The sequence below is a fragment of the Lolium perenne genome, chromosome 4 (assembly GCF_019359855.2).
Source record: "Lolium perenne isolate Kyuss_39 chromosome 4, Kyuss_2.0, whole genome shotgun sequence".
Classification (NCBI taxonomy): Eukaryota; Viridiplantae; Streptophyta; class Magnoliopsida; order Poales; family Poaceae; genus Lolium; species Lolium perenne.
In genome coordinates, this window is record NC_067247.2 from 278,193,558 (window position 1) to 278,213,114 (window position 19,557).

The window sequence follows — 19,557 nt, forward strand, 5'->3', positions numbered from 1 at the left end:
ATCAAGGAGAAGCAGCTAAAGTTACCCGAAGGCCTCAAAACCCCCACGGCACAGGAGTTGAACGGAAAGCCATACTGCAAATGGCATAACACGTTCACCCATACCACCAACGACTGCAGGGTGTGGCGTCAGCAGATTCAAATGGCGATTGAGCAAGGGCGTCTAATCTTCAGCCAGTACGCCATGAAAGTTGACACTCACCCCTTCCCCGCCGTTAACATGGTGGAGTGCACTTACCCTGGGAGGTGCCAGCCAGGTTTCTCGTTCAGCATCAACATGGTAGGGCCTGGGCACCACTCTGGTAAGGATAGAGACGAGGGCAGTCGCTCTCGTAGCAAGGACAAGGAGGAAGCCATTCCGCGCGATCGGCTCCGACACGATGGCAAGCGCTACATCACAGAGGGAGAAGTGAAGAATGTGCGATATCAACGACCTCTCTCTGATCATCTCCTCAACAAATATGTGAGTCAGTACGACCAACGCCGACGATACGACGACGGTGATGAAAGAGGTAGTCTGGCTAGCAGGGACGCCAGGAGACATCGTCGGCATGATCGAGACGAGGAGAGATATGAGCGCCATGCCAAGAACAAGTCAGGAGAGCAAGACGACGTGGACAAGCACTGGGACTGTCCCTTCTTCAAACACTGCTGGGATTCAGGAATGAGCCGATTGCCTACAATCGGCAACTGCCCAGAATGTAGACAGAAAAAGAAGAGCGCGGGAGACGTGTCAGTGTTCAAGCGTCTAGGACCTCTCCCATCTCGGAGCAAGCAAGCTGAGTCCTCTCGGGTGGAAGATCTCGAGGAGTTAGAAGATGACGATGAAGAAGAAGAAGATAAATACCACCGGCCAAGGTGGTGCCCTGATGGACTCAGCCGTTCCCAAAAGCGTAGGGTTCAGCGACTACGTGGCTTGGAGGAAGCCGAAAGGTTATACCTGCACACGTTGAGGAAGGCGCGGCCTGATCTGGCCGCAAAAATTCAACGAACCCTGGATGAAGAGGGTCGACCACAAAAGATGGAGTGGCGCCCCAAGCAAAGGAAAGCCGATGATGAGACATCGGCTGGTACAAACATGGTGTTCATCCTTCCAGCGGAGTTTTGTGCTCCAGGATTAGACGAAGCACCTGTGGCACAACTTGACTGCGGCCCACGGCCAGTTATCTTCGAGAAGCCACGAGAAAGAAGCTACAGGCACCTGAAGGCCTTGTACTTACGAGGTTACATCAATGGGCAGCCTGTCAACAAGATGCTGGTGGACACCGGAGCGGCAGTCAACATCATGCCATACTCCATGCTACGACGGTTGGGACGCTCTAGCTCGGATCTGATCAAGACCAATGTTACATTGAGCGATTTCAACGGCCAAGCATCTGAAGCACAAGGTGTTCTGAACGTGGATCTGACTGTAGGGAGGAAAACTATCCCTACAACATTCTTCATCGTCGATAGCAAGAGCACCTATGCTGTCCTGCTAGGGAGGGATTGGATCCACACCAACTGTTGCATTCCATCCACGATGCACCAATGTCTGATTCAGTGGGATGGAGATGAGGTAGAGGTCGTCCACGCAGATGACTCAGCCAAGATTTCAACGGCTGGCATGAACGTTTGGGAGACAGCAGGCCAAGAGCCACTCTCAGGCATCACTTTGGACGACTGCGAGCGCATCGACGTGACAAAAAATGGGGTGAGGCTGGTCTTATCCACCGGCCTGACCGTGTAACAAGAGCAAAAGCTAAGGACGTACATGGCAAGGCCGATCCTTGTGATCGGCCCAAAAAATAAAAAGTGATGATCTTGTCTCAAGCATGTCGCGTAGAGCACGAACACGATGTAAACCTTCATTGAGCAATGCAATCAAAATGGGGGCCGATTCCAGCAATCGGCCCATATTATCCTTACCACACGTTTTCCCTGTGTTCAGTGTCGATCTAACAAGTGACGAAAGCTAGGGTATGGGTTTACATCGGCTTGTGAGCTCGAAGAAATCGGCATTGGCCATGTCCGCAGAGCCGATGTTCAGGTATAATTCTTTGGATAACTGCAGAGCCGATATCTGCAGTAACCTGACAGATTCGGCTCGGGGGGCACCTAATCAGAGGAACATGTGCGATACATGGGCAGTGAGCAGTGAAATGTGAGGGGCCGATAGAAAAATCGGCCAGTTAAAAAAAATTACATGCAAGTCATAGCCGATGCACAGACATCGACTTGAGGAAATATGCAAAGACAACAGCATACAAGTACAGCCGATGCAAAGACATCGACTCCGGAATAAAAAGCCGATGCACAGTCATCGACTTTAGAGGTACAAGTTCAGCAAAACATTTGTCAGTTTTACACAGAAAGGCTTTACTGAAGAAACACGTTGAGGGCGTGAAGGGCGTCAGCACGGATACGATCCACCTCGGCGATCTCAGCCTCGTCGTCCTCGTCTTTGCCCGTCACCAACTGACTGCTCAGGGCACGAATTTCAGCCAGATCGGTCTTCAGATCGGCTGTGAGGCCCTTTGCTTCCTCTTGAGAGCGGACAATAAGGGCTTCCTGGTCTTGGATAAGCTGCTTGGTCACCCTGACCCTCTCTTCAAGGTTCTCCAGTTCCTTACGCAGGGTCTCGAGTTCGGCACTATTGGCAGAAGTGTCAGTTTTGGCGTCTAAAGCAGCCTTTTTCTCGTTGAGCCGTTGACACTTGTCTGCAATATCGGCTCTCAATGGAAGCTGGGCGTGGCGAAGATTAATTCTTTGACGAGCCGACTGCACCCGTGACTTGAAGACCGATAGAGTCAGAGCTGGCCAAAGCTTCACCTGCAGTGTCACAGGGAGATGGGGCTGGATATCTTCGAGGATGCCCTTGACTTCCTCGGGATTCTCAACCAGGGTCTCAACTGAGGAGGAGAGCAAAGCCTTGAGACGCTGGAGTGGACCATGGACCGTGCTAGGACTTGGCTCTTCACCTGCCTTGGAAGTAACTGGTTCGATGGATTCAGGATCGAACGTCAGCAAGCTTGAAAGATCACAACCCTGACAAGACGAACAAGAGTGGTATTAGTATACAACAAAGAAAGGGATAGAGCCAAGGGAGTAGAGTGTACCTCTCCCAAGGTAGGAGGAGCAGCCGATGTTGTGATAATCGGCTTTTCCGTGGACTTGGCTAGGTTAGCCACTTGGTCAGCCACGATCGTCGAGGTGGCTAGGTCTAGCATGGCGGACGACATCAGTACCTCTTCAACGTCTCCGCTAGAGGTATCATTGGCCTACAAAAGGAAGTGATTAGCCAACCCGAGTGGCAATGGGTTAGCATGAAATATAAACCAGGGAGGTAATTACATTTGAAACCTCCTGGCTTGATGGAGAAGCTCGTGGGTCTTTGTGAGCCCTCTTGACGCATCGACGCTTCACGCGTGACCCTGTTCTGACCGGAGCTTGAAGGGCAGCAGGCTCGGGAGTTGACCTTTTCTTGGAAGCCGACGCTAGCGAGTCCGTCTGGCTCTGTGTGGTGGATCTTCCGGAGTTGCCCGGGCTCGAGTCCCTTTGGCTGGACTGTGCCTCCCCGCTGGAGTTTTCTACGGTGGAAGTCTGCAAAAGGAAGTACAAGCATGTTGCAAAAAACTGGGAGGACAGATAAATTTAGCCAAGGCACGAGTCAGCTTATGTGTAAGCTTTCTTGGGCAGGAGCTTTGCGCTTCAGGGTCTTTCTGGCAGCTACTTTCCTCACCGCCTTCCTCGCCTGGATTGAGGCTCGGGGGACAACTGGTCCCGAAGATGCTTTACTCTTGGGAGCCGATTTCGGTGAAATCGGCTGGCTCTCCATTATGACCTTCTTCAGGGGTGGCGAGCTCTGGCAGAAGAGAACCACCGGGGCTGGTGGAAGGAATTTGAAGGGGGAGCCATCGGCTTGCATGGGCTCCGGGCCATCTTGTTGCTGCCAGGAGATAGAGTCAGGTTACAGACAATTATCGTGAGCCATTGCAAGAAATTTATAAGTAATGGTACCTGGTCTGCAGGAACGTCATATTCGGCATCAAGTTGTCTCAGCAACGGTCCTAGAGCTCTTCTGAAGGCATGGGTCTTCCACATGGACCACCAAGTCTCGAAACCATCGGTAGTGGTGGTGAAACGGAGGTTGTGGGGAATTGGAATGGCCAGAGCGTCAAAGAAGGTATAGCACCTTTGGCCAGTAAGGATATCAGGCAGTTCAGCTCTGCTTGCTGTTAGGTGGTGAAGAAAGAAGTGTGGAGGCCCCTGCCCGAGACCAAGCTGCCAGGCTACTACTACCGGTTGGTAAGACTCATAACCAGGCTTGATGATCCGGTTTGAGGTACTCATGCCAACTGGGAGGAAGCAAGGACGAATCATGATAGAGTACAAGTGCCGGGTGCTAGCGTCATCGGCAAAGTTGTCCAACCGGAAGGAGACTGGGTTCTCAAAGTTCTCCGATTCAGTATAAGGAAAGAACAGGGGGTTGTCCAAGCCTTGAAAGAAAATCTTGAACCACCCTGCTGCTTCCTTAGGGATCAGCCTGCTGCCTGGGAGACCATACAAAGCTTGGCCATAGCTAGTGCATCGGATCTCCTTTCCATTAGCATCTGGGAAGGTACAGGTGGCCAAAGGTGGGAAGTCTGGGATCTGTTTCTGAAAGTACAGCTGAGCCCATAACTGAATGAACCACCAGGGGCCTCCAGTTTTAACTGTCTTCTGAGAGAACAGTTTGACAGACATCAGTTGAAGAGATCGATAGACCTCTCCAAGAAACAGTTTGCCAAGGCCAAGCTGAGTACCTTTGGCAAGTTCGTAGGCCAGGGAAAGGTAATTCTTGATTGGGGCGAGTGATGGGCCACAGAATATGAAGTGCTCCAACCAGAAGTTCAGGAAGGCTGTGTGTTCTCTCTCTGTCACAGGGCCTTTGGTTTTCATATAATGATTGAGGTAAGCACCCCAGCTGGTACACTCTTTTTTAGAGGAAAGGGTGAAAGGGACTTTTGGCAGCTTAAACGCAGAGGGGCTTGGGGATGCAATGTCTAGGCCTGTGATCATGGCCACGTCCAGCAGAGTTGGTGTCATAGGGCCGTGGCCAAACATGAAGCAGTTCAGTGCATCAGACCAGAAGTAGCCGATGGTTTTCAGAATATTTTTATTCTTTTCAAGGGGAGACAATGATAATGACAAGGCATCGGCTATCCCTATAGTTTCCCAGGTGGCATAATGGGTTTTTGACACTCTATTGTACCATGCCACCCAACCCTCAGGAGGATTAGGCCAGGCTCGCAGGCAGTCGGCCCAGGAAGACAGATCTAAGTTCTGGTTCACGAAGGGGATTCTGTTAGCCTCGCATGAGATTAAGAGAGCGGGACTCTCGGAAGAACGGGGACCAAGACACATAGAATTTGCGAGAGAAGGATGCGGCAGCAGGATGTCTGAAACCTAAAATTAATAACGGGATAAGACATTAATTCAGGTGTTTGCTGTTAATCCTAACGTTGATTCGAATGGCGAGAGGCGGTTAAGGATTACCTTCAGACCGGAGACCATGGCGTTGGCGTTGGATGATTCCGCCATTGGATGCGCTGTGGAGTTGGGGCGGCGCGGTCGAGATCTGAGATGCGGGTGGTCGTGAGTTGGAACTGCTCGGGCGGCGATTTGGGGATCTGAGTTTGCTTTCTCAGGCGGAGGTCGCAGGTTACCGTTTGGAGGGGCAGCTGGGTTGGCCTTACTCGCGTTTTATGGTAGAGACCGATGCGATGCCATCGGCTCTTTTGGGGATTGTTTGACTTTGACTATCTGCAAAAAATTGATTGGGAATACTTCTTCATTAATAAAAGGGGATTTTTACAATGAAGAGCCGATTGCTCAAAAAAGGAGGAACAAAAGAAGAGCCGATTGCTCAGGAACTACTAATCCTACACTACTAATCCTCACTGGCCTCGTCGTCGGCATCGTAGCTGCCGCCGGCGCTGCTTCCGGAGGGTTCCTCGTCGCTGCTGCCCCAGCCCTCGGCCGGAGCTTCCTCCTCCTCGTCATCATCATCGTCTTCGCTGTCCGCCCAAGCGCGGAAGCGCTTCGCCGGCGGATATCCAGCGGAGGAGGAGGAATCATCCTCCTCTTCTTCCTCCTGTTCCTCCTCTTCCTCCTCTTCTTCATCTTCTTCCTCCTTGTCGGAGGAGGTGGGGTTCGCCCAGGAGTGGAGGTCGTCCTCGCTCTCGCTCTCCAGCTCCCCTTCGATGAGGAACTGGAGGTCGTCGTCCCCATCAGTCAGGGGCAAGTCACCATCTGACCCAACGAGGGCCTCAGGTGGGCCATCTGGCACGAAGTCGAAGTCCCACTCTGGCTCACTCGAGGAAGAAGATTGGAACGAGAGGCCTGATGAGACGGAGGAAGAGGAAGACATTGCTACAGGGAAAGAGGATTTTTTGGTGCCGATGGCTAGAACGGAGCAAGGGGATGAAGAGGCGAATCGTTCGGCACAGTTAAATAAGGGGAGCATAGTGGAAAATTAATGTCATTACAGTTTCCGAGGAAGTGGTGCTAAGGCTATCAAATCTTGCAGAGAAGTTGAGAAGGCAAGGCATCATGATGAGGAATACTGCGACGGTTCTGCTCTGCCACGACATGACCCGAGGAAGAAAAAGCAGAGTGATTTTGGAATTATCAATTCCAAAACCAGGGGGGCATGTGTTATCACCAGAATTTGATCGGATCAGAGGTGGGCCGTGATCAAGATTGGGCTTGAAGAATATACATGGAAGAAATACGTGAACCGGCCTTGTACACGAAGTTTGGGCAGTTTGCCCTTGTATCTGTAAATATAGTAGGATACGTGTCGGTTAGTTAGAGTTTGGCTCGTGCACGGTTGGGATTATTCCCACGATAGAAAGTCTACGGACTATAAATATGTATCTAGGGTTATCGAGAAAAATAACAATCACGTTCATCACAAACCAATCTAGGCGCATCGCCAACCCCTTTGTTTCGAGGGTTTCTTCCGGGTAAGCATCATGCTGCCTAGATCGCATCTTGCGATCTAGGCAGTACACGTTTATTCGTTGTTCATGCGTTGCTCGTGCTGAAGCCTTGTTGATGGCGAGCAACGTAGTTATCATAGATGTGTTAGGGTTAGCATCGTTTCGTCGTGTAACATGCTTTTGTCCATGCAACCCTTAGACGTCTAGCCGCCCTTACACCTAAGGGCGGCACCTTGCTTGACCATTATTTAGTAGATCCGATCTGTTATGATTGCTTCTTGTTCTTCAAGGATTAGTTTAATATCTGCATAGTTAGGCCTTGCAAACGGGTTGAAGGATCCAGTAGCACGTAGGGTGTAGTTTGCTAGCCCTAGATAAGATGTTCCGGGGATCAACTTCATGTTGGTTTTTAGGCCTTATCTAGGGTTGGTTTATTATCACCGTACGTGGCTGCCAGGCTCAATCACGAGTAGGATGTTCCGAATATGCGGTGAAAACCCTAAATCGGCGTAGGTCGTTTTAGCTATATATCAATCAAGCAGGACCACCATGTGATCGTAGACCTCATACGAACCATGGGTGGACAGGACAACCTGAGAGCCATCGAGGCTCGTATTTAATGTTTACGTGTATGCCATGCAGGAAACTAAGCGAAGCAAATCCATCACCTTCCTGATCAGGTATAGATCAGGTGGCACGCCCTTGCACCAGCATCGGGACGTGCGTACCAGAGGCTTTGCGGGCCGTCGCTCGAGGGACCAGGGCCAGCCGCAGCTCTGAGTTGTTCCCGGCTCTACGTGTTGCCCGTCGCTACTCGCCGGTGGGTTTCTGACGCCAACAGATTCGTTGTCGTATTAGTGAAGAAGACCGGGAGCATAAATTCAAATTTGGGATAACCTCTCACCAGAACATAGTTCAACATTGTTAGTGCCACCGACTCCAGACATGTAGAAGCCCTAGATGACAATCCACATGATCAGAGGCCATCGAACAATGGATCAACACCACAATCCCTCTGGTATAGACCACATCGACCACGATCGGTACCAGGATGGGCCCTCTCCCTTCGGCGCGTTGCCGCTAATTATGAAACTTACTAAATTAACATAATATTGTATGGTAAATATTTTTAACTTGATTGTACATTGAACATTGTTCGGTGGTTTCCCTCTATAGGTTGCTCGAGAGGCTAGCAGCGATAAGGGGAACCAAGAAACATGGACAAAAAACTGAGCTGAACGCAGCGTACGATAGATGGAGATATACTATTTAAAGGCAAAATAGCAATGAAGAAGTAAAACTCCAGCGTTTAGGCCACGTCAAATTCTATTTGAGCCATGTTACATCTGCCTTACACGAAATGCTCACATTTGATCGATGTGCGGTGGACAAGCCTGACAAGGTCATTTACCTTTTTCGTTTTGTTTTCTTTCATCGTTTTAACATGTTTTTATCTTTTTCACTCTTTATATTGTCTACTTATTCTAGTTATCTTTCATTTATTTTTATTTACCTTTGTATATAATTTTTATTTTTAATATCCTCTTGTTTTTTATTTTTTTGCTTTTAAAACGTGAACTCTTTTCCGAAGTACATGAACATATTGTTTTACGTATATGAACATTTTCTGGATTATGAATATATTTTTGTGCATATATGCATATTAATTTAGAAATTCATAAACATTATTTTGTATGTATATGTGTGACCATTTTATATAGATGAACATGTGTGCCAACTATATGAACAAAAATTTAAACACACATGTTTTTTTATCAACATTGTATTACAAAGACGTTTTAAATGTAGGTTTCACTAATTTGTATATATTATAATTAAAATTAAATTCTGAAATTTATAAAAGAAAAAATCACATGTGTTAATGGGCCATATTGTGCACATTTGTAGCAAGTTTAAGGCTTGCGAGACGCATACATCATCTGGGCCTTAATTCCCGGCGTCCCTGCCGGCCATAACCCTATCCAAACGCCCAAGTCACCATGGCATTATGCGTCCCCGTACATCCACAAGACAACTGTAGAAGCCCATGGAAGCAGCTCGAGCCAACGGCGTCGCCGCTAGGGTGGCACGTGTCCGCTTCATGCATGCGTCACGGAGACCTGTTTCGGAATACGAGGCACACGCGTCCATCTCCCAGACGTACGTGGCGCCCTCACATTACGCTCGCCGGAGTATATACTTCACTCGCAGAAACGCTAGCTCAGTCACTCACTTGCATACTGCAAACACAGCGAACACTGACTGAAGCACTAGCACGAGTTCTAGAGAAGTTCAACCACATCCACAGCGACGATGTCGTCCAGGCAGGCGGACAAGCGGGAGGCGCTTGCGGAGGCGGCCGCGAGGAGCGCGGCGGAGGAGATCGCTCGGTCCCGGGACGAGCGCGTGATGCAGGCGGAGCAGGACGCCCGGCGCGCCGCGGACGAGATCGCGCGCGCCCGCGCGGACCGGGAGCACGGCGTCGGTGCCCACGCCGACAACACTCACGGTGCCGGCGCCGGCGGGGGCGGCATCCTGGGGTCCATCGCGAGCGCGGTGGGCCGCACGTTCGGCGCCGCCAAGGACACCACTGCGGAGAAGACGTACCAGGCGGCGGACTACACCGGCGAGAAGGCCAGGGAGACCAACGACAGCCTCGCGCGGAAGACGAGCGAGACGGCGGAGGCGACCAAGAACAAGCTGGGCGAGTACAAGGACTACACCGCCGAGAAGGCGACGGAGGCCAAGGACACGGTTGCGCAGAAGACGAGCGAGACCGCCGAGGCGACCAAGAACAAGCTCGGGGAGTACAAGGACGCGCTGGCCGGGAAGACGCAGGAGGCCAAGGACACCACCGCGCAGAAGGCGCAGGAGATGAAGGACGCCACCGCCCAGAAGGCGAGGCAGGCAACGGATACGACCAAGCAGAAGACCAGCGAGTATGCGGATGCCACCAAGGGGACCGCCCAGGAGGCCAAGGAGAGGACCATGGCGACCTCGCAGACCGCCGCCGACAAGGCCAGGGAGACGGCCGGCGCCCACGATTTCGATAGGTATGCCACTGTCGACTCATTTGATCTTGCGAATTCAGTTCAGGTGTTCGACAATCATCTTTACACATGCATTTTGTTGTAACGTTTGCAGGGGTCAGCAGCAGGGAACTGGCCTGTTCGGGGCGCTGGGCAACATGACGGGCGCGATCAAGGAGAAGCTGACGCTGAGCTCGGGAGCGCAGCCGCACGAGGGAGCAGGCCACGCCGTCCGGCTGGGCAGCGAGGACGACCGCGCGGTGAAGGAGCGCGCGGCGGAGAAGGCGGCGTCCGTCTACTTCGAGGAGAAGGACCGGCTGGCCAGGGAGCGCGCGGTGGAGAAGTGCGTGGAGGGGTGCGCCGGCTCGTCCTGCGCCCACCGCAAGGGCAAGATGTGAGCGGCGTGGCCGGCCGGCGTGGCAGGGGCGTCGTGGCGCACGTAGACACGTATCGTGCCCTCCTGCCATGCATATGCCGTCAGTCCATGCATGGACAGCAGAAGAAAAATAAACTAATACTAGTAGTGGTAGCGCAGTAGAGCCTTTTATTTTCCAACTTTTATTTCCCAACTTTGTGTATCTTTCGTTCTGCTGTTCTGCCACACGTACTGTATATCTTGTACGTGCATCTGGTAAATGCTAATGCTCTACTACTACTTTGCTTTAGAACCTTTGGTGTCATGGCGGTGGTGTCCGTATATATCTTGCTTAACTGTGTCTAGAGTTGCAAAATAGTCAAGTTTCGAGCGCGCCAGACAAACTCAGGTCAGCTTATACCCAGAAAAATTGTCCGAAGCTCGGACTGCATCTGAGTCAAGGATTGAACTATAAATTTCGGTTTATACTTACTTAATTTGTAATGATTTGGAGCTGGTTTCTCAAAAGTGAAAAATCCCATCCACAAGATATAAAAGAAATTGAGCTTTCGGATTTGCTTAATTCAACTCCATCGAGAGTAGAAGAACTAAGGGATGTCAAGAGACTTCTCAGGCATCTGAAATCATCAAAATCTCAGTTAAGTTGCAACTTATAGGCCAACAGGATTTTAAAGCAAATTCAACGGAGCATATATCATATATCTTGAAGAAAATGCAGAATCACTCGGAAAACATCTTGGTTGCATTTCACTTGCAACTAGAAAACTACAACCTACTTCCAACTAGAAAAATCTCGGTTTCATCTACAACTAGAGAAACCCACACGTAACTATCATATTGGCACGAATCACGAGGTTAATTCAATGGCTATGGTGTTAACTAGGACGTAGGAAAAATCACGCTATGATGTTAACTAAGACGTAATAAAAATCACGAATCACGAGATAAATTCAATGATGGAGTAAACTGAGACATAATAAAAATCAGACGCCTGATTTCTACCTATCCTGAAGAACTAAATCCAATAATCCACATCATATAAAGTAATGAGAAAATTTATTTTTATCCTATAGTTTTGTGTTTGTGACCCCATTTATTAAAAGTTCTACCAAAATAACATATCAAATAAGGCTGTGAACACCTATCAAGGAAGCCTTCAAGCATGATTTTAGCTGACAAAAAATATGGATCAAGGAAGGAAAAATTATGTAAAGATTGGATCAAATTAGGCTTTGAACACGATTTTACTTACCTTTGGCGTGACAAAATATGTTAAGATTGGAGAGCATCAGCTGATTAACTCTAGTCTTCTCTCATCAATACATTCCATTCGTCGTCCTCGTTTTGATATTTTAAATTTCAGTCATCATCTCACACCTTACTAAATAGACACGCATTAGAAAACAAGGGTTTTAGATATTCAAAAATCTAAAAGGATAATCTATGCGGATTTTCAATCACTAGAGGGTAAAAAGTAAAATCCACTCTAAAATAATTAATTATCACCTTTTAACATATAACATAATTGTGGTACATAACTATATGTTTTGGAGCTATCAAGGTTAATCAAGCTGTGGGTTCAAGACCAGCTTATTCTTTCGTTGTTTTTTAATCAAGCTATAAAAGAAAACTTATACTTGTATCATTCTTTTTCAAGCTATAAAAAACTTATATTTAATTGTCTCATTCATTTTCAAGCCCAATCGCAATAAAAAGAGGATGGCAAGGAGAAGGTAGTATCACTATCTGAAAACCTAGGTTGCACAACTCCGTAAAGAAATTAAGTCCAGTGCACTTATTACCAGTCCAGGGCAATCAACCACTATCTAAAAATCCAGGTTGCACAACTAAGTAAAGAAATTAAGTGGTGAAATTGTGTTGAAGGAAGTATGTCAGTAACAAAGAGATTTAAAGATTCTGGAGAGAAAATCCTGCTTCGATGAAGGATTCTCTTTGCAATCAATGGAATGGACTCGGAGAAAGGATTCGGTCTCTTAAGCCCGAGGCATGCCCTAAATTTATTTTTTTCATTCGAATCTCATTTTCTTGAATTTCGCACCAAAAAAATTCTAAGAGGAGCTCAAATCTGGTCGGTTGGATATTGATCGGTCTAGGTTTGACATGATTTACACTTGTTGGCCCTGAAAAAGTCAATTTCTCCATTAGCTAAACCTTTTATTACCCTACTTTTAGAGCTAAAATGTTAGTCGGGCCGCTTATGAGTCTCTTTTCTCGCAACCTTATCTATGTTCAGAACTAGACTCTGTTCAGCTGGATCTTCCCCGTGGTGCCGGCTGTCGTGTGTATCCAAAAGCGGTTCGTCTCCCGTCTGTCCCGTTGCCAACCGTGCCGTCAGCCCATCATCCTCAAAAGGGGACCAATCTAAATGAAGTTTTTGTCAATTAAAATGTTCAATGGAATTCATGACTTCGTGTAAATGACCTGACTTAGTACTTAAACCGAGTGAGTTCACAAGTTCATGCGGTCTATAGATGAACCAGATTACAGGAGCATTTCAGCAGAACCTATGAAAATCTCCGCCGCAGACTACACACTAGGAACTCAACAAGTTCATTTTCACAGAAACCCTCAGGCACATAACCAGAAGATGGCAAATATGTTACTTTATTTTCTTGGTGGTGAATCTGAAAGCTGCATAAACTGATGCACCACATGTCTACATATATACATGTACAACGCTTGAAATTTCCCTCTCGGTAAGTTAAAATAATGGGCAGACAAGATAGCCAGAACAAAGGGACAATACACAATTTATCACCGGCAAAGCATTAGCACATCAAGTAACCCTTCAGTCTGAAACGACCCATCCGGCTGCCACCAGCATAGTCAGATGTATGTCCTAGTGACCAAATGCAACAGGTCAAATATCACTTGTCCAGCATTGTGTAAGACGGCAGGTCCTTCACCGCCAGTACATCCTCTAAAACCAGCTCACGCTCCAACTGAGTTTTCGTGGATTTCATCACCTCCTGGTGCAATCAAAGCAAGTAAACAGTAATGAAGCTAATTAAAAAATTAAAGGTAAATGAAAAGCAGGATTAGCTCACAAGGTGCCTTGCCAAAAAGCTTACATTGAACTCCATATATGAAGCCCGTTTCACAAGCCACTGGGCATCAAGCATCCGGAAGGCTACACAGTACAGGTGATCAAACGCATTCTCATCTTGTTCAAGCAGTGCCACAAAACGAATGCCTGGCTTTGAAGACGGAACGGCTGCACAAATTGCGGAGCACAAAGAACAGGAGTTAGGAACAATACAGTTACAGTGTAAATACACGTTCAGGGGACATGGAGTATTACTTGACTGTAGATCCAACATCTGGATCAGCATGAACGAAATATTGATACCGGCAACTGCAAATGGGTACTCCCAATCGGATCTCTGCCCTTGTACTTTGTTCAGAAGCATCTGAAAGGAACCCTGAGATGGAACAGACGGGACGATTTAATATAAAGGCAGAAAACTCAAGTATTGACTAACAATTTTGAACTCTAGAGTGGTATTTACAGGGTAGTTCCTAGCGAAAAATATGAGGTTCTCCAACGATATGTATCCACCACCTCTGCATGGAAACTATCTGTGTTAGATGCTTTATTAATTGAAGACACTACACCAGACCAGTACAGTGGTATTCAAGATTATTCATAAAAGACCTGAAATCTGTTGATGGGTCAGTGCCTTGCCAACCCATCTCCTTCCATAGTTCTGATTTTAGGGGAGGAATCTCGCGACTCGGGTAAGCTAACTTCCAAAGTTGTCTCAAGGCATCCTAGTAAGAAAAATACAGATTAGTTGCTTTGCTTGTATGAGGGCATGGCTTGTGTATTTTCTCATAAACAGAAGGAACCATTTGAGTTATCCAAACAGGTTTACTTACTTGATGCTCAATACGGGAGCCATCAAAAGATATTTGTAATCTGCGTCTTAAATTATCCAATCTTTCTTCCTGTAAAATAAAGGTTTAGAACTTAAACAATTCTTACTGCATATTTATAACTTTCTTCTAGATTTACCTGCAAAGGAGTAAGATATACTGGATTGCCGTTTTCATTATCTGAAGTAAAGGGAAACAATCTGCCAAACATTGACCCGGAGCTTGCAATAATATTTGCTGCAAATAAAAATAGCATAAAAGTGTTGAATATGAGTATTAACAAAGAATTAAAATTATGTGTAGGAAGAAATTACATAAATATCAACTAGGAATTTGCCTGAAACTAAAGATCAAGATGGACTTCAAGATAGATCATTACTACATCAAATTATTGTATAAATGACTTAATTAATACAGCCATGGATATGTCATGGCCTTCCAAAAAATAGAAAGATTACTTCTCGTTTTGATAACTCTTCTGCCTAGTCAAATTTACTACTTTGCTAGTTCGGATTTCTTAAAATGATGACAACCTTTATTATTAAATTGAAACCCGCCGGTTCATAGGTGTACATCGTTCATCCAAAATGGTGGATTTTTTCAGTTTAGCCCCTCAGAAATTCGAAACTCAACCCGTAGTTCGTTAAGCTTTGTCCCTCCCCCATGCATGTTGGTACGGTGGTACCGCTACCGTAGTGCAGCTTCTTCCTATGCAAGGAGGTGGTTCAGATTCTTCTAGATCCACCACATGTGGCTGGGGCTGCAGCCTGCAGCTGGTGAGATGGCGGCCATCGGCTTGGTCAGGGAGAGAGGCGGGCATGCCGCGAGGTGAGGCGGAGCGGAGGGGGATGGACCCTGGGCGGACTGGTCACCGCGCACACAGGAGTGCAGTCAGTGCACAAGGTCATGGGGACAGATGCCCCTGTTGGTGGCGATTTTGGAGAGGACTTGAGTGAGGAAGAAAGGCGGTTGATGTTGTTATCTTTTGCTTTTGAAGAGAAATCTCAGGGAGAATGAGAGTGGGGTAAAGTTGATATAGGAAACAATATTTTGTTCGATGCAAAACACGGGGAAGGAGATATAAAAGTTGATTTAGGAAGGAGATGAAGTTGATTTAGGAAACAATATTTTGTTCGATGCAAAATACATTGCAAAAATGGAACTTAATAAATTTACAAAAGATGCTTAAGCCACACAAATTTACATGAACTTGAGAAGCGAAAATAATGGATGAAAACGTTCTAAGGGCATAATGAAAAAATTTAGTATTACATTAACAGATAAGTGTAATAAGGAGCTACCGTCGATAATTCTAAATGAGAAACTGAATCAAATGAAGACTGAACTCACACTAAATTCTAAATGGTCTAAAAAATGTTTCTACAAAAATCAGCCCACAGCAAAGCACGGGCATATTTGCTAGTAAGAAATAGTAGGATGACTATCATAGCACTAAGAGCAGCTTCTTACATCATATCTTTACTTAGTTGCTATAGGAGCAATGAGGTAGGTCGTGGATTTTGTAAACACAAAAGCAGAACAAACCAATGTGCATTGGTTATTCTAAACTCAGGAGTGTGAGGTTGTATGAGCCAGCAGTGCATACACAGGAAATATATCATATCTACCAAGAATGTCACTAGTGAATGGGTGTCAACAGGTAACTGACTAACTGTTTACACAAACTACTAACTGAATCAATATTTGGCAATGAGGATTAATATGTAAGTGCTAGAGAATCATAAAACTAAAGTACACTAACAGTTCATTACTGTCAAGCATTGCAGAAAAAATATAGTACATGAATCTGGTGGGTAATGTGAAGAATACCTAACCACTGTGCCCACTGCGCAATCAAATTTGAGAAAAGGAATGACCAGTGCAGTAGTTCCTTTTTCCTATCATCATCATCATCCCACAGGTCTTGCCTTCTGGGGTTATACACCTGCAAAAGGTAAGAAAATCGTCAATACTCTGCATTCACCAAATAGGTTGTAATAATACCGAAGAAATTATGTTAAGAAAATATTAACCTCCGATCCGCGATTGTCATAGCTAGACCTCCCTAATAGAGGTTCGTCGAGGGAATCTACATCGGTTATGTCTACGTGTTCATTCTTCCTTCCATCAACGTCCGCGTGGTGGAGCCTCCGCCTCAGATTGCCCGTTGCCATGAAGTACTGGTATATCAAAGGAAGAGTCAGAACACCAACAAAAGGACGGAATAAAATCAACATCTTAGCAGTGAGTAACGCAAGAACACAGAGTGTACAGCACATCCAAGTAACCATCTGCAACAGTTCACTTGTACGATTGGATTATTAATTTGTCAGTCACCAATTGTTATAATCTCACGAGAGTATAGCCTAAAATGCAGGTTCTTAAGTTAAAGAAAAAAGATACTCCCCCTCAGTGTAAAGAAAACCGTCATCCCCTAAAACGCCATCGACATATTCAGAATCCTACGAGATTTGATCAGCAAGATTGGGACCACAACGAGCTACCTCGATTACCCCCAAACAGAGCCCTATCAATCACCGCTACCAAACTCCAGTACTCCACCCTCCGGTAATGCAGCTACCCCGACAGGTTCGCCCCTCTAACTTCAAAACCTAGCCAATTGGCGGTCTTACAAAACGCACCAAACCATGTGCCTAACTTCCGCCTGATTTACAACTGGAAGAAATTAGCAAGATGGGGAAAAAAATCGAGCTCGCATACCGAGGGGTCCTGGTTGGTTTCGGAGGCGTTCCGGGATCCGGCGATTGGGAAGAGGGCGAAATTAGGGAAGGAAGAAGGATGCCTTGAGTTGGGGGAGACTTTGGAGGAGGGATTGATTCTGGGTAGGAAGCTTTGACGAGCAGGGGAGGAGGGAAGGGGGGTTAAAGACTTGGAAGAGCGAGTGCGGGCGGGCAGCTGGAGAAGAAGGAACCTTCGATCCAAAGCTATGACTCGGCGACCTTCTCTTTTATTTTTATCTTTTTAGAAGACACGACACGGCTCCCCATGATTTTGGGCCGGATGGGCTCAGACTTGCCGCTTGAAAGGAGCTGAACCTCTCTAGGCTAGTTTCTTGACGTACTCAGCAACCTACCCACTCAGCCTAAATATGTTTTGTTTTTAAACACAAGGTCGTAGCTCTGCCTTAAATTAATAAGATCCTTGCCGCCACAGTGCGATAACGTGTGAAGCACACGTCTATTGGGAACCCCAAGAGGAAGGTGTGATGCGTACAGCAGCAAGTTTTTTCTCAGTAAGAAACCAAGGTTATCGAACCAGTAGGAGTCAAAGGCCACGTGAAGTTTGTTGGTGACGGAGTGTAGTGCGGCGCAACACCAGGGATTCCGACGCCAACGTGGAATCTGCACAACACAATCAAAATACTTTGCTCCAACGTAACAGTGAGGTTGTCAATCTCACCGGCTTGCTGTAAACAAAGGATTAAATGTATGGTGTGGAAAATGATGTTTGTTTGCGAAGAACAGTAGAGAACAATGATTGCAGTAGATTGTATTCAGATGTAAAAGAATGGACCGGGGTCCACAGTTCACTAGTGGTGTCTCTCCAATAAGATAAATAGCATGTTGGGTGAACAAATTACAGTTGGGCAATTGACAAATAGAGAGGGCATAACAATGCACATACATATCATGATGAGTAATATGAGATTTACTTAGGGCATTACAACAAAGTACATAGACCGCTATCCAGTATGCATCTATGGCTAAAAAGTCCACATTCGGGTTAGCATCCGCACCCCTTCCAGTATTAAGTTGCAAACAACAGACAATTGCATTAAGTATGGTGCGTAATGTAATCAACACAAATATCCTTAGACAAAGCATCGATGTTTTATCCCTAGTGGCAACAGCATATCCACAACCTTAGAACTTTCTGTTATTGTCCCAGATTCAATGGAGGCATGAACCCACTATCGAGCATAAATACTCCCTCTTGGAGTCACAAGTATCAACTTGGTCAGAGCCTCTACTAGCAACAGAGAGCATGCAAGATCATAAACAACACATATGATAGATTGATAATCAACTTGACATAGTATTCCATATTTATCGGATCCCAACAAACACAACATGTAGCATTACAAATAGACGATCTTGATCATGATAGGCAACTCACAAGATCTAACATGATAGCACAATGAGGAGAAGACAACCATCTAGCTACTGCTATGGGCCCATAGTCCAAGGATGAACTACTCACACATCAGTCCGGAGGCGATCATGGTGATGAAGAGTCCTCCGGGAGATGATTGATACGTCTCAAACGTATCTATAATTTCTTATGTTCCATGCTAGTTTTATGACAATACTCACATGTTTTATATGCACTTTATGTCATATTATGGCATTTATTGGACTAACCTATTAACAAGATACAACAGTGCCAATTTATGTTTATTATGTCTGTTTATTGCAGAAAAGGCCCAAAAACCAAAGTGCTCCGAAAAATCACAGAAATTCTATTTCGCCGGAAGACTCACGGAGCCAGAAGGGCAAGCCAGGGGAGGCCCAGGGCCTCCACACCATAGGCCGGCGCGGCCAGAGGGGTGGCCGCCCCACCCTATGGGGTGGGCCCCTCGGGACTCTTCCGACTCCGCCTCTTCGCTTATAAAGTCCCTCGTGACCTAAAAACGCGACGGATTGAAGAAACTCCAGAAAGACTCCAGGGACGCCGCCGCCATCGCGAAACTCCGTTTCGGGGGACAGAAGTCTCTGTTTCGGCACCCTGCCGGGACGGGGAATTGCCCCCGGAGTCATCTCCATCGACACCACCGCCATCTTCATCGCCGTTGTTGTCTCCTATGATGAGGAGGGATTAGTTCTCCCCCGAGGCTGAGGGCTCTACCGGTAGCTATGTGGTTCATCTCTCTCCCATGTACTTCAATACAATGATCTCATGAGTTGCCTTACATGATTGAGATCCATATGATGAGCTTTGTAATCTAGATGTCATATGCTATTCAAGTGCTTAATTATGTGAACTTTGGGGTTACTGTGACCTCGGTGTAATGGTGACAGTGTGTGCGCCGTGTGTAACTCCCTTATGAATTGTGGTGTGTTAGTACCTCCTATGAATGCTCACGGTAACGGTGTGGGGTGTTTATTAGTACTTGGGAATACGCCTTTGAGGTGTGCTTTTGCACACTTGCCCAATGAATTTGAGTTCTCTATCCAATAAGAGAGTAGTATGATGAAGTGCTTATATTTATATTCAATTATGATTGCAATGTTGAGAGTGTCCACTAGTGAAAGTATGATCCCCAGGCCTTG

At 46.6% G+C, this 19,557-nt stretch overlaps 2 protein-coding genes across 2 annotated transcripts; one reads left to right on the forward strand and one right to left on the reverse strand.

Annotated features, from left to right (window-relative positions):
- The first annotated feature begins 9,174 nt into the window (after positions 1 to 9,174).
- LOC127295495 (late embryogenesis abundant protein 17-like) lies at positions 9,175 to 10,536 on the forward strand. The gene is made up of 2 exons (XM_051325453.2): positions 9,175 to 10,017; positions 10,109 to 10,536. Exons 1-2 carry the CDS (start codon positions 9,278 to 9,280, stop codon positions 10,389 to 10,391), a joined length of 1,023 nt encoding a protein of 340 aa, XP_051181413.1. The 5' UTR covers positions 9,175 to 9,277; the 3' UTR covers positions 10,392 to 10,536.
- Positions 10,537 to 12,978: 2,442 nt separating this feature from the next.
- On the reverse strand, positions 12,979 to 17,121 carry LOC127295496 (uncharacterized). Its single transcript, XM_051325454.2, has 10 exons — positions 16,988 to 17,121; positions 16,300 to 16,446; positions 16,097 to 16,211; positions 14,406 to 14,503; positions 14,270 to 14,338; positions 14,046 to 14,161; positions 13,900 to 13,954; positions 13,692 to 13,812; positions 13,462 to 13,604; positions 12,979 to 13,359 (listed from the first exon to the last, which is right to left on the reverse strand). The coding sequence occupies exons 2-10, from the start codon at positions 16,438 to 16,440 to the stop codon at positions 13,258 to 13,260; spliced, it is 960 nt and encodes a 319-aa protein (XP_051181414.1). The 5' UTR covers positions 16,441 to 16,446; positions 16,988 to 17,121; the 3' UTR covers positions 12,979 to 13,257.
- Between the last annotated feature and the right edge of the window lie 2,436 nt (positions 17,122 to 19,557).

Bases quoted from the DNA above. Each gene is read 5' to 3' on its own strand.
- LOC127295495 (XM_051325453.2), top strand. From the start codon at position 9,278: ATGTCGTCCAGGCAGGCGGACAAGCGGGAGGCGCTTGCGGAGGCGGCC. The intron at 10,018-10,108 runs GTATGCCACTGT...TAACGTTTGCAG, and splicing joins GGCGCCCACGATTTCGATAG to GGGTCAGCAGCAGGGAACTG.
- LOC127295496 (XM_051325454.2), bottom strand. From the start codon at position 16,440: ATGGCAACGGGCAATCTGAGGCGGAGGCTCCACCACGCGGACGTTGAT. The intron at 13,813-13,899 runs GTAAATACCACT...GTTCCATCTCAG, and splicing joins TTTTCGCTAGGAACTACCCT to GGTTCCTTTCAGATGCTTCT. The intron at 13,360-13,461 runs GTAAGCTTTTTG...TGATTGCACCAG, and splicing joins CTTCATATATGGAGTTCAAT to GAGGTGATGAAATCCACGAA.